Source organism: Indicator indicator, chromosome 21, assembly GCF_027791375.1.
Source record: "Indicator indicator isolate 239-I01 chromosome 21, UM_Iind_1.1, whole genome shotgun sequence".
NCBI lineage: Eukaryota > Metazoa > Chordata > Aves > Piciformes > Indicatoridae > Indicator > Indicator indicator.
Window position 1 is genome coordinate 5,123,327 of NC_072030.1, and position 15,192 is coordinate 5,138,518.

The following is a 15,192-nucleotide window of genomic DNA, read 5'->3' on the forward strand; positions in this document are numbered from 1 at the left end:
TCCTGCTACCAGTTATGTATGTGGACTGGGATTCTTGTGGGCAAAAGATCTGATTTGCCTGGCAATAATACTTGTTGCTTCTGGATTTTTCTTCTATTCAGGTTACACATCTGTTTGACAATGGAGGGACTGTCTTCTTTGCTATTTTCATGGCAATTTGGGGTAAGTCCCTTTTTAATTTTCTTTGTAGTTCACATGACCCTTTTAGATGATTATTGGGTAAAGGGAGATTTACAGCTCTTGATAAGGATTATGATTTTGTCACACAAACTTCTTTTTTCCTGTTTTTAACTTCAATTTCTACATTAGTAGTGAGTGAAAATAATACCTTTTATCGTTAATGTAATGACTGTCTTAGTGTTTTAAATGCCTTCAAGCCTGCATTTTATGTCCTGCAGACAGAAGTCTTTTTAAAGGCAAAGGTGTAGGTTAATTTACTGATCTGCAGTCAACGTAAAAAATCATGTCTTGTAGTGAATTCTCATAGAATAAAAGAGAATGTTTTTTGTGGGAGCTAATTAGAGGGAGGTATAGGAAGGGTTTGATGTTAAGTGCTTATAGCAATTTAAATGCATATGTTCAAATTCTCAGTCTGAATATCTCACTGCGTTCACCGTGACCTCACAGGCATCGTGTCATGCGGCACAAAGCCAAGCAGTGTGGTACACACAGAGGCCACTGTTGAACAAGGCCCTAGACCTGGGTTGAGGCAATGCCAGCCACAAATATAGGCTGGGTGAGGAGTAGCTCAAGAGCAGTCTTGAGGACAAGGACTTGGGGGTACCAGTTGATGAAGAACTCGACATGAGCCAGCAATGTGTGCTTGCAGCCCAGAAGACCAAACGTGTCCTGGGATGTATCTAAAGAAATGTGACCAGCAGGACGAGGGAAGTGATTCTGCCCCTCTACTCTGCTCTTGTGAAACCCCACCTGGAGTACTGCACCCAGTTCTGGTGCCCCCAGCATAAGAGGGACATGGAACTGCTGGAGCAGGTCCAGAGGAGGCCACAAAGGTATTCAGAAGGCTGGAGAACTTGCCCTGTGGGGACAGGCTGAGAATTGGGCTCTTCTGCCTGGAGAAGAGAAGGCTCTGGGGAGACCTACAGCAGCCTTCAAGTATCTGAAGGGAGCCTACAAGAAAGCTGGGAAGGGACTTTTTACAAGGGCTTGTAGTAACAGGACAAGAGGGAATGGATTGAAGCTTGAGGAGGGTAGATACAGACTGGAGATTAGAAAGAAATTCTTTACAGTGAGGGTGGTGAGACACTGGAACAGGTTGCCCAGGGAGGTTGTGAATGTCCTGTCCCTGGAGGTGCTCAAGGCCAGGTTGAATGAGGCCTCGAGCAACCTGGTCTCATAGGTGTCCCTGCCTATTGCAGGGGGGTTGGAACTAGATCATCTTCAAGATCCCTTTCAACCCAAACCATTCCACAAATCTGTGAATCTGTGACCAGGTGTTATGAAGCACACTCTTGCTTCTCTGAAAGGTCAGTGTTATAGTGCTGTACAAAACAGATGTAATGGCTTCAGCATGAAATGCTTGATGGAATTAGCTTTCACTGCAGTTAATAGTGTTTGCTGCTGGAAAGTAGGAAAGGCTGGTTTTAAAACAAGAGAAAATTGATTCTACCAATGTAAATGTTTGTCTGTGTAAACTCTGAGAAAATAACACCAGTTTGCATGCATAAAACTGTCTGAATTCAGGACAGAGTTTGGCAGTTTTAAAGACCAGCTTTATTTATGTAATAGCTATGAGTAAGCATTAGTGATTCTAACTTGAAGGATGAACAAATATCACAATTTTTGGAAGCTGGTCTGGTGAAAGCAAAAAAAATTCAATATACAAACAGTAGCAAAATATTGAAGAAGTACATAGACAACACCAGCACATGCACAAACATGCAAAAATCATAATCAGATTATTGAAAATGAACATAATATAACTGAAGGCCACACTTTGATTGCTTCTTTCAGTGATATTTCTGCACTGGCTCTTAATCTTGCTGTTACTAACAATTAGTGTCAGAAATTCCTAAAATACATTGCACTTGGCCATGTGGTCACCAGACAACACTCGTGGCTTCTTAGCATTTCTTCATCTCTGTCTTTGAGTTCTCCTTAGAGAGAGCTCTTTCCATTCTCAGATGGGGTCAGGATGGAATTTTGCTTGTATGATACTGCTCTACCATTATCAGGAAAGATGGCTAAGGAAGATGAAAGCTGAACATTTCATTTTTCTTTTTTCAAGCAGCAGAATGATAATCTCACCTAACATAGGTGAATGTGTCTCAGATTTTCAGGCTGCTATCCAACGTGCTGTGTTAGGAACCAGGCTCTGATTTTGATGGGAAATGTGCTGTTTTCATAACCGAGCACTTCAATTCTTTAGTCTTTTAAATACTTCAAAATAAATACCTGGTTTACTCCTCTGCAATGTGACTGCCATTGTTTCTTTCTGGAGTGTGTTTGAATGTAGTTTACTCATGTACCAAACAAGTCTGCATTGCAGTGTTCACAACCAGTTAGTGAGGTAAACTCCATCACCATGATCCATTGATCCATAGTCTCCACACTTAAGGTGTTAACAGAACCATAGTAAGAAGCATGTATCCTGTGTGAGTAGTTAGTCTGCAATTCACCTTGTTTATTCTGTGCCTTCACATCTGTGTTTTTCATGTTCTTTCTATTTAGACATGGCTGGCAACTTCAATTATTTGCATTATACTGCAATAATTTTACTCTTTTTCTGGCCAAAACCAGACCATTCTTTTGAGCATGTGTATACATAGCTCACATAATTCCTTTCCTTTCATGTTAAGTTTGCTTTTTTTTCTGTGCAACCAATGCCAAATACAGATCTAGACTGCAATGCAAACAGATCACTTTGACAGAGGAATAGAAGTTTGTCTTCTTATTTTTCCTTCAATAGCAACTTTAACTCTGTGTCCTCACGGTCAAAGATTAAATGTAGTCCATGTTACATGGTAGTTCCATTCTCCCCAGTAAATTCAACCTTTGAGTAATCCAAGTAAATTTAAGGTTTTTTTGTTGTATTCACTAAGAAAAGTACAAATATGGAGTGGGTAAAATAACGCCCTGAGTTATTTATCAGAAATTATATTTGGACTAGTTCACCTCAAGGTAATAAACTGTAGGACTGTTTTTTTTACTGATGCTAAAATATCGTTGCCATCCTAGTCACATTTTGCTCTGTTAGAGTGTCTGCATTCTTCACCAAACTTGCTGTGGTGGGTTGAAAATTCCTCCCCAACATTAAAACTACCACACTTGCACATGGCAGAATTTTACCTGGGTGCTAAGTGTCTCTATAATTTCTAAGAAAGCAATGATAATACCCTTCCAGGAAGACCACAGGTCAATCACTTAATTACAAAGCAGAAAAGTGATGCTTTGCTGCTGGGCCCTGCCTGTTGAATATTTTTTCCCCTTGCTTTCCAAGGCATTGTTTGCACAGTAATGGCTGCAAGATAAATGAAAGCATGTAGGAAACAGGTGAGAAAGTCATCTGAAGCAAACATTACAGTGAAGGGTAGGATGATGTCATGTCAGCCATAGGAATGCCAGCAGATGGGCACCTTGTGTTGTCTTCCTCTGCCTTGACTCCTCTGCTGGTTTTGTCATCTGATGCATATCCAAACGTCGTATCATATGGTCCCAGTGAGTTGTCTAAGTGGAGAACTGAAAGGGTAATACAAATACTTTGTATGTATTGTTTGAAAGATTCTTACCTCCATACACTGGCTACCTCATGGTTTAATTTAGCAGTCCCTCACAGCTAAATCCAGTTTCTTACATAAAAGAGAGCAAAAGTTGAAGGCTTTGATTCATGATCTTCTGAAGATAGCATGTGCTACACCCATTCAGCACTACATGGGTGGTCAGCTTGCAAAGCTAATTCCTAATCTGATGTTCTGGCTCCTTTCAGCACTCGTATTTAATCCAGAAAAGGCAAATTGCCAGAGTTTTATTTTGCTTGATTTTATGTGAGAGAAAAAAAAATAAAAAAAGAAAAAAGAAGGGGAAAAACATGTGTTTAGCCTCTCAGTGTTTGTTTAAACATTTTAAGATTAAGTCCAGGAGAATGATATAAATGTTTGGAGACTGTGTGATTACACTTCAATACAAATTACATGTATTTATGGGGAAGACAAAAGCAATGTTTATTTTTTTAAACCTCTTGAAATGTTTTTACTCCTAAACCCAGATATCCTTTCATCTCTCATTCTGTAACTGTAGTTCGATCAGTAAGGAGTTTAGCCTTTTCCAGCTAGTTAAAGTTTGGGAGAGCTTTTGAGCTATAGTTTTGAACTCACCTGCAGTTCTTTGAAGAGGTTCACTCATACTAGATATTTATTTCCTGCTGTTTCAGAGGTTAAAAAAATAACTTGTGAGGAGGAGACACATAGAGTTAAGGGGAGTATTAAGTGTCAAGCTACAATTTAAAAATAACAAAGTGCTGTTAGTTGAAAACTAGTTTGACAGGAGCTAATGATGTAATTCCTAACAGTTCAATAAGGGCAGATTATTTAAGCAGCTCTGTGCAGGAGTATAAAAATGTCCTCATGCAAACCCCTTCTGCTATTCCTTACCTGGATCGTTCCTCGTATCGTCATACAGCCGTCTGTGGGAAAATGACTCAGACCTTTTCTTACCACATATAAAGTATCCAATCAGACCAATTAATATAGATCCCAAAATGAATCCTACAATGACACCACCTATTACACCTCCTTTGTTGGTTTTGTCTAGGAGAGAGAGAAAAGACAAAGAGGCCACTGAATGAGAATAATACATCTGTAAGATTGGATACTTCACTCTCTCTTCATAGCAGTCTAAGGCTTTGTGGAGTGAGACCAAGGATCACAGAATCATAGAATGCGAGGGGTTGGAAACCCCCCTGCAAACCAGGACCACTTAGGGCAGGTCACACGGGAATACATCCAGGCAGGTTTTGAAGATCTCTACAGAAGGAGACTCCACAACCTCTCTGGGAAGCCTGTTCCAGTTTCCGCCACTCTATTTTATTTTCTCATGTTGAGATGGAATTTCCTGTAATTGAGTTTACAACCATTGGCCCTCATCCTATGGCTGAGTAGTGCTGAAAAGAGACTGGCTTCATCCTCCTGACAGCCACCCTTCAGATATTTGTAGATGTTGGATCAAGGTTCTCAAGCACTTTGCAGGCTGTGACTAAACAGCTTCTCTGCATAAACTTTCTGCCTTTGTAAAAGAAGGCAATAACTGAGCTTAGAAAAAGAGAAGGCTGAATGAGTTCTAGTCAAGTAAAAGGGTTCCAAGTTTAATTGCAGAATCAAGCACTATATTTTGTTTGAAGATATAAGCACTAATCACTCTGGGAATGCAATTGTTTGTAAGTATTTAAGCCAATTTCAAGCAATTAAGTTTTAGAGTGCCCATTTTTCAGTACTCAAGGTACAAAATCCAGTAATGCTTTCTGCACCTATTCGGTTAGCAGAATAAACCACATTCCTCCAACGTTTTCCTCAGATTTCTTAAAACTTTTCTTCAAAGTATTCTGTTTTTCTTGGAAGTGAACTTGCTCTCCCACCTCCCTTCCTTCTCAGTCTTGTTATCTGAAACGGGGTACATTGTAATTATTAGATCTGTGATGGGAAAGATGAAAGGCTGATGCTCCTTCAGTTCTTAGTACAAACTGTGCTCTTTTGAATATGATGGATAAGCCTTTCAGTCCTGTGTTAAAAGCTTGAAAGCTAATTAATAGCAAAAAATTACTGTCTTTAATTTTCCCTTTTATTTTCCATGAAGACCTGATTCAGATCAGAAGGATAGAAAAAGTGCCATGACAGTTTTATGCTCCATTGTTTTCCCACGCATACTCAACTTGGTAATTAAATGCATAATGAGTAATTCACTTGGAATTATTTGTAAGAAGTCATCTTTCATCACAAAAGTTTCTGAACTTATTTAAGTTGACAGGTTCTATGATTTAATTGTTATTTCTACACATCTGCTTTGAAGCTCCACTCCAATGAGAATGGGCAGTACCTGTCATGAGGTTCCCCCACTCATGGAAGTGTTGATCAAACAAGTTACCAGCAAATAATTTAAAAAAAAAAACTTTTATTCTGAATTAAGAGGTCACCTCTTGATTCACAAATCTTACAAAGCCTTCTCTTCCGAGGAAGGTTTGATTTTTTTTTCAGCATTATGATTTTATAAGCTAGTTGTTGATACTTACCTTTATTGGCCTCTTTTGAATGAGGTAATGCAGTAGAAAGGTCGCTGAAATTGTGATTCAGCTCTGTTGCCTGCTGAGTGGAATTGAAGTTTGGTGTAGGAGTGTCCTGGTTTGCCATGGGTGATGTCAGAGCCAAACCAGTGGGGAACAATGTGGTAGGGTTGATTGAAGAGTTATCACTGGGAAGCAGTGCAGCAGAAGGTGTGCTGTAGGTGACTGTGGAGTTGCTCGGTGTTGCTGTGGAAGTAGAAGTGACTGCAGCAGTTTTGGTCTCTCCAGAAAAGTCCCTTAGTGTTGTAAAGGTTGCCAAAGGCACTGGAATTCTGTTGAAGTTTGTGGCAGAACTTCTTCCATCTTTTGATACCATCATGACATTTGAAGATGAAGTGGTGCCATCAGCGGACCTCGGGATTGTGCTGTTTGGCCAACTGCTCATCGCTGTTCTTTCTGTTACTTTTTCTTTGGCATTGGTGGTTATTGGTACAACATGACTGATGACAGGGTTTATGGCAGTAGTTGCAGGCAGAACTGCTCTCTGTAGAGGTGTTTGCACTGTAGGCTGATAGTTATCTGTAATCAAGCTATTTCCATTATTTGTTAAATTTACTTCTGTGCCCTCAGGATTGCTTTTGTTCCATTGCAGCTTTACAAGCAGAAAAATGAAAATCATTCCACAGGAGGGCTGCATGGTGTTGACTTCAAAGTTTGTATTTTTATATACAGAACCTGTAAGAAATTCACAGCTGTCTGTTATTTTATTTTGGACAGCAAAGCTAGTCAGTTAAGATCCAAATAAGCTGGTAAAAGAAAGTTAGTGTTACACTATAAAAATCTCACTAGTCTGTCACATGTTGATGCTGAAAACTTTGTCCCTCTGTGTTAATGACCTAAAGAATAACCTAAAATAATGCTGATCATCAACAAAATCTTTTTGTACAAGAAAATTCTATAGTTCTGTAAACAGACCTCATTCTCAGAGGGGAATAATTCAAAACCACTTTGCTATAGAATAAGGTAATGATTCATATTTGGATGGCATGCTCAAGACAATGTTTTCTGGTCAGGCAGAAACTTCAAGAGCATGCTAAAGAGTCCTGCTCCACTACAAAGAAATATAATTGCTACAGTTAGCCCTGAAAGATGATGTGCAGTGATGTACAGAGCAATGAGTGTCATAAGAGAAGCAAATTGAAAACTAAATCTGTCCAGGGCTTATTGATGACACTGAATTTATGTGGAAACATCTTTTCCTATAGGGAGCTGGAATCAGTATATTAGTCATTAATTTTTCAACAGCTAGATTGAGAAGGGTGAGAAAAACTCATCTTGAAGTGACATGAGTGTAGTAGATATGCTGTGCAGTATACCCAGGGAGTTTTGGCAGGGGTGTGTGTTCTTTCTGTGTATGAGGTTGAGATCATGCAGTTGGTAACTCCCACACATAACCTTTCATGTGACAGCACAATAAAAAGTGTAAGTAGTTACATCTTCAGCATCATTGATTAATTAGGTGTCCATGTATATGTGTGCTTTACCATCTTAGGAAAGGAGATACATACCTGGAAAAAGGCCTTAAATCAGGTGGTCAAATAAGTGTTTCAGGAAGCTATGAACAGATTATTAATAAAAATTAAAAAAAAAAACCACCCAACCAAAAACTTCTCACATTATGATTCACTGTGATTCACATTACTCAGTACCAGCTCAGCAAAAATCAGTGCAGTAGGCGTAGCCTGAAGTGAGCAGAAATAACACTGGTATGTGATTAGGCTGCAGTTCATTTACCTAGATTGAGCTCTATTTCTTTCAGCATGAAGAAGGAGGGGTTTACATAGGAGGAACACCCCCACCACGTTTCTTCAGTGGATTTTGCATTTTGCATTTGTTTTTGTGCTGCTAGAGTAAAATTTCTTCTGAGACTTGTGACAACTGGATAGGAAAAAAGCCCCCCAAAAAGCATAAAATTTCTCCTTGGTGTATAGCTTTATGAAGAGATATGGTCATTACTGAAGGGATTCACCAAGATGTGAATGCAGTTTCCCATAACAATGACCCTCCAGTGTGAACCCTAGCTGGGCTGGGTGGGCACTGGTTGTGTCTTTACTGGGAAACGTTGCCCATTTGCAAGGGAATTGTAGAGGTGCTGAGAACTTGATACTGAGAACCTCTTCACGCATTTTGAAGGATTTACTCTGAGTTTTCCATAATCTTTTCCCTTTGACTGAAGACCCTTCGAGACACAGCCTATGTTTTTCTCCTGAAGCACATTGCTTAGCTTACTGACAGGAGTGCCAAGTGGTGTAAGCCAAAGAGATGATCAGAAGAGGTTAAAAGCACTCTTGATGAGGATTAAATTTCTAACATAGCCACAACCACTCTGAGGAGTGTCATACAGACTTCCCTATTCTAACTGAAGTAAACTGGAAGAAGGCTAATAAAATCCTTGTCGTTCTGTTATTAATAAAGACTTCAGTTGCTTTACAGCAGAAAGTATTCAATATGAAGCTACTAGTGAGCACAGACAGACATCAGCACACCTTCACTCTAGGTGAAGCCCAAGTCCCATTCAAACCTCCTGGATCTATGGACTTCACCATGAAGGTGGCATTGATGTTACATCTGGCTTTCTGTTTTCCTTAAACTGCCCATATTTGCACTGAATATTTCTTCAATAGAGAAACTTTTAAAAAAGGCCCAGTAAATTCTTATATGGTGATTTTCATATCAATATATATATACAGTGGTATCCTAAGTATTTAAAAATAGTTTGTTTGGGGTTTTTTTTTGGCATGATAAAGTAACTGCAATATGTATTTCAGCCCAACACCTGCCAGTGATAGGTGCAATGTCTGCCAAACTTCTCAGCTCTCAAGAAAAAAAAAATCATTTAGCTTCTTCTCATGGGTTGATAATATAATTTTCAGAACTGTAAATTCAAAGCACATTCATTTACATGTCATTAAACCTTGCACTGTTTCCCTCCTTTACAGTGAGTAGAAAATGTGTTAACTTATGTCATAAACAGTGACATGATGAGCAAATTAGTAACGAAACATCTTTGTTTCTTGTGGTCTGGAGTAACGTTCATATTTGCCAAGTTTTAACACTTAATGTGCTTTTTAGACCTCGTAAAGCATTTTTTTTAACCTTTACATCAGTGATCCAAAAAATAGGTGGAATATGATAGTGCCACCTACATATTGAAGTTTTGCTCCCATGGCATTTTGCACTAAAATTCACATTGCTCCCTAAGGATGAGACACTTCTAAATTTAATGAACAATGAATATTAATTTTTAAAGCTTAAATATGTTTTACTCTTTGTACTAAGAAAATAATTTGTAGGGGTTTAGTGAATTCTAAAGAGGAATATAAATTATTCATATTCTGTAATTAATTTTCCCCCTTCATTACTAGCTAGCAATCTGACAAAGTGTTAATTGCACTGGTCTCAAGTGTTTATTTCCTCTGCAATTTTGGTATAACTAAAGTCAGCAGAAGCAGTAACAATGTAGCAATAGCTTTCCTTAAAGAAATTTGATATTAAGTGTTGTACATGGAATACTTCCCTTCACCACCAACACCCCTCCCAGCATTTAATGTGGGCCCTGAACAGACTCTGTGATAAAGTTCTTCATTTGTTTGATAAGGACCCTAAAGACTCACTGAGGACAAGTATGAAACTGTCCTGGTTGCTGCTTCTCTGCTTTAACGTTTGAATCACAAAATGTTTTTCTTTCTATTGTTTTCTCAGAGACACACTCTAAGCAGAATTTGGCTACACCAGCACCGATTGCTTTCTCAAACACTATGTAAAAGAACACTGCAATTAATAATCAGATCCACTAATAAGCATAAACCCCCTCTCAGACTTACCTTTGAGCTCTACAAAACATGCAAGAACCTGCTGAAACGCAGCTGTGGCCCCGAGTGCAATTAGTCTGGTGAGAAGAGGTGAGCAGAGGTCCAATCGATGTGGCAGTGTGAGAGCAGTCAGGAACACACCGTCCGGGCGAGGTGAGGTGGGGCAGCCCTTCACCCGCCTCTGGAACCAGCCCAGCCGACTCCGCTGCTCTCAGGACAGAGCTCTGTCATTACAGAGGCCACAGCAATTGCAGTGTTTATGGTAAAGTGGCTAGGCAGTGCTTGTTGCACAATCCTTGGAAAGTCTTTGAACTGGTGTCTCAGAGGGATGACTGTTTTCTGTATACTACAGAAAGTATTGTTCCAGGTACTATGCAGCTGTTAATTTAACAGAAGGTAGTTTCTGATTATCTGGAATTTTGTGTCCTGTTCTGGGACACAGAACTTCTTGAAAGAGTCCAGCACAAAGCCGCAAAGATGATGGAGTGGAAAGGCTGAGGGAGCTGGGGCTCTGTAGCTTGGAGAAGAGGGGACTGAGGGGTGGCCTCATTCATGTTGATAAAGATGTGCAGGGCAGTGTTGGGAGGACAGAGCCAGGCTCTGTTCAGTAATGTCCAATGATAGGAAAAGGGGCAATAGGTGCAAGCTGGAGCAGAGGAGGTTCCATGTGAACATAAGGAAAGATGTTTTCACTGTAGGGGTGGCAGAGCCCTGGAGCAGACTGCCCAGAGAGGTTGTGGGGTCTCCTTCACTGAAGACTTTCAAAACCAGCCTGAACACATTCCTGTGTGACCTGCCCTAGGTGATCCTGCTCTGACAGGGTGGTTGGACTAGATGAGCTTTTGAGGTCCTTTCCAACCCCCATGGCTCTGTGTGATCACAGAGTTTCCCATGGCGCACTTTGAGCTGAAAACTGGAAAGGGCATGTCTCCTACAAAACACAGCAGCAAAATTACTTCTGTTAGGAAAAAACAAGCTGCTAGAAATGGGTCTGAGCCTATCACAAAATATGTTCACAGTTGCAATATTTAAGGCAACATATCCAAATTTTTGAATGTATCAGATGTCATTAATTTGTACTTTGGAATACATAACCAGCTAGCGATCTGAATGTTACTTCTCTTACTCCTCACTTCAGGTTTTAACCAAAACAATACTGGGTTAGAGTAAGAATGAGGAAGTCAGGCATGTAATAGGATATATGAAATGATCTTAGCCAGCACGTGATTTTTTTTTTTTTTTTTTACTTTAATTCTTTATGTATATTTATTTTAGGCTGGTATGTAGTGAAGAGCAACTCAGAAATGTTTCAGTACTGTGTGACTGTTGGAGTGGAATACCATGATGTTGTTATGTTTCCACTTTAAATTTTGAAGGAATCAAGTGTAAATACTATTTCATAACTTACTCCTGAGGTAAATGTTGAGGATATGAATTATGCAGGAGGGTTTTGTATTGGAGCAACTAGTGGTGCTTTCTGCAAAATACTGCTATGGATAAGGTTTACTGTGACATGGATCAAGTTCTACCCTTTTGAACACCCCTTTTGGTGAAGCAAATTATCTGTGTGGCATGAGGTGGTGTCCCCTCCCTTCGTGCCCCCCAACCTTGGAGTGTTGTACTTGTTTTCAGATGATGACACAAACTAGTCAAATGTTGTCCAGCAGTTTATCACTATCAAAAGAGAGGCTCAAGATAGGAAAGAAGAATGATAGAAAAGGTATAGAAATATAAACAAAGATGCCTTTACAGATTGCACCACCATGGAGGGTCCAACAGTGCCTTGTGGATCTGGTGTTTCCTTCTCTGTTGTTGCTTGGAATGAGGAATCCTCCTCTGTTGTTCCTGATGACTCAGTGGTGGGAGAGAGTTCCAGAAAGAGGAGTCTTCTTTTCTAGCTCCTGATGGTACCATTTTTAAACAGTCCAAGTCGCAGTATCTCTTCCCAGTTCCAGGAAACTTCTTTTATATGTATGCTGGGCATGGTGTCAGGCAATGGTAGGTGCAGTCCGATTCGATGCAGGCTCAGTGTGCAGAGAGGGCCATTTCAGGGGTCACGTCACACAAGACCCTCCTCAAAGTCAATGCCAAGTCAGTAGGCACAGAAAACCACAAGACCTGTCTTAGCTGGTTGTTCACAGCTGCAACACATCCATCAGCATCACTCTGGTGCAAAACAGGAAACCTCCCAAACACTGTTTGAGGCATAAGTCCCTTCTTTAGCTGGTTGCCCAGCTACCTCTGATGCAACCAAATGGCCTCCTGCAGCTGGGATGGACTGTGAGAGGAGGGAGGACAGAGGTTTGGTTTTCTTTGGAAAGTATCCTCCTCTGCAGTGTGTATCAACAAGCTTCCAAGGCATATTTGTTGCTGTGTCTGGGTGGACAAGCACCTAACAAACCGACCATGAGATCTGAAAAAAAAAAAAGCCCCATAGATGTGTGTTCACTTTTGGATCCTATGTAAGATTGACCAAATGACCAGTGATATACTAGGGTCAGAATTACGCTCCACATCAGCATGAACACATTAGGGTGCTGTAAAGCCTTTCTGATAGTTTTTTTTTCAGAAGAAAAGTTATTGTAATAGATACATAATATTTGAAAATTGCAAGACTTTAAATATATAGGCTGCAGTTCTGTTAAAATGCATCTATTACAGTGGTATGAAAGTCATACTCCTCAACACTGGGCTTGGGAAGGTCCACTCACTCTCTTTTATTTGTTAGTAGCTTAATTCATGTAAGGAAAAGTAAAAACTGTTTACCTGAGTAACTGAACATGGAAGATGTTCTCTTTGTGACCAAGTTCTTGGCTAAGTGTGATGCACCTGCCTTGTGGTGCCAGTGCTGACCTGCTGTTCCTGGAAGGCAAACCTCCAGCAGTGAAACCTGAGTGCAAACAGACTTGGAGCTGTGGCCATATGGAGCCAAGAGTACACCAGGAGCAGGAGATGAGACTTCACCCATAGTCCATTAAGAGACAGTTTCAGTTCTGAGGAGTACATCTCAGGAGCAGGTGTGGTACCAAATCTGTAGGACTGGTTTTATTGCATAGCATCACTGTAAAGGAGTCCAGCTTAATATTACTGAAGAAGTAATTGAGTCGAGTGTCGAGAAGGGGCCTGGCTGACCATGGAGAGGCAGTGGAATCAGTTTCCTAGCTCCTTACTGAAAATCCTCTTTGCAATAATTTCTTAAGGAATAATTACACCAGACACAATGACTCTTTTCAGAGATCCAGAAGAGATGTAATCATGTTATAGTCTTGTGTTCTCTGGGTTCTTCATCTGGGTTTCTTTCTTTCCCTGCTCTCTTCTTTCTATAGCGTTTAAGAGCAGTCATTCATCATTTCTTCTCCTTTACAATGTCAAACTTTTGTTTTACTTAAGGTTGTATCAGCACACAACCAATCAATCTTGTCTGTCTTAACCATCAAACATCACCCTACTTGCCTTCTGAAAGATTAAGAACTGTGTAAAGCACATGCCCAGAGGTTGTAGTTTTGCATCAGTGGGAGTACTGACAATGTATCACAGGCTCACAGTTTATTAGTAAATATAAGGAAACTTAAACAGGAATTGAAAGAAACTTTTGGAAGTGTACAAAGGGCAGAACTGCAGACTGGATTGCAGAGCACTGAATGACAAATCCCAAAATGAGTGGGTTTGTACCAAAATGCTGGACAAAAGGAGGAAGTACACCATGCATTATGGGATTTAAAGTTCAGAACAGCAATTGGAGCTATAAAATGAGAAGCGGTGTCCCCAGGCACAAAGCAGGGGAGGCACCAGAAAGTGATTTCTATAGGAAACTGGAGGTTTGTGTGTGACCCTCTAAACTGTAAATTATCCAGAACTCCTTAGCAGCAGGATTAGGCAGAGAGAAACACTGCCACGTGAAAGCAGTGTTCGAACATGAACGTTCTCATCATGCTGTTCAAATGAGTGGATTAGTCATTGAGGCTTGTTTTTCTACACAAGTGACTGATAAAAGTCAAGGCCTAGCAGTTTCAGAGCTGAGATTAGGGTAAGCAGTGAGTCAGTAACTGCCTCACAACTAGGACTGGAAGGGCTTGATTGCTTGGGGAGCAATCAGAGATGGGGGGCATTAGCAGTGCAATAGAGAAACATAAAGGCAAGGCTGGAAGGATCCAGGCTTTCTGCAGAACTGGAAAAATACTCAAATTCCGAACTACTAATTTTTTTTTTCACTGTCTATGTGATCTCATTTTATTCAGCTTGAATCTTGACCACCTCACTTTTTTTCCCAGCTATACCAGCTTTGTACTAGAGTGGCTTCACTAACAAAATGTTTCTTTAAGCAATTCTTCCTAATCTATTTGTGAAATCATAATCAGATCCTCAACATACTTCGTGAGTTTGGCAGGTCCCGTGAATAGATAACACTGGGCATGTATAGGTTTATTTCTCCAAGGAAAGAATTAGGCTATATATTTTTTGAATAAAATTAAAAGTGAAACAATGATCCAAAAGGGATGGCATATCTGTCTGGATAGAGCAGACAGCAAAAGAAAAGATTCTTAGCTAAACCTCATAAATCTAAATCTATTGCTAAATCTTGCAATTTTAAAAGTGGTTATTCTTATGTTATCTATTGTTTTAATTTCTATGGCAAAACCAGCCAGAAGGTGGCTAATGAAAGTTCCCATGTTACATATTGCTGATTCTCTTGAGGTCTGCATGGCCTTCTTTCTCTCCCTCTCTCTCTCCCTCTCTCTCTCCCTCTCTCTCTCCCTCTCTCTCTCCCTCTCTCTCTCCCTCTCTCTCTCCCTCTCTCTCTCCCTCTCTCTCTCCCTCTCTCTCTCCCTCTCTCTCTCCCTCTCTCTCTCCCTCTCTCTCTCCCTCTCTCTCTCCGTCTGTCTTTGTCTGTCTGTCTGTCTCTCTGTCTGTCTGTCTCTCTGTCTGTCTCTCTGTCTGTCTGTCTGTCTCTCTGTCTGTCTGTCTCTCTGTCTGTCTGTCTCTCTGTCTGTCTGTCTGTCTGTCTCTCTGTCTGTCTCTCTCTCTGTCTCTCTCTCTGCCTCTCTCTCTGTCTGCCTCTCTCTCTGTCTGCCTCTCTCTCTGTCTGCC

At 40.4% G+C, this 15,192-nt stretch overlaps 1 protein-coding gene across 1 annotated transcript in view; it reads left to right on the forward strand.

Annotated features, from left to right (window-relative positions):
- Nucleotides 1-15,192, forward strand: part of ANO3 (anoctamin 3) — a 168,893-nt gene that overhangs the window by 140,328 nt on the left and 13,373 nt on the right. Inside the window, exon 14 of the mRNA XM_054390489.1 lies at nt 102-162. Within this exon, the coding sequence (XP_054246464.1) occupies nt 102-162 (61 nt within the window). The remainder of the gene's footprint in view (nt 1-101; nt 163-15,192) is intronic.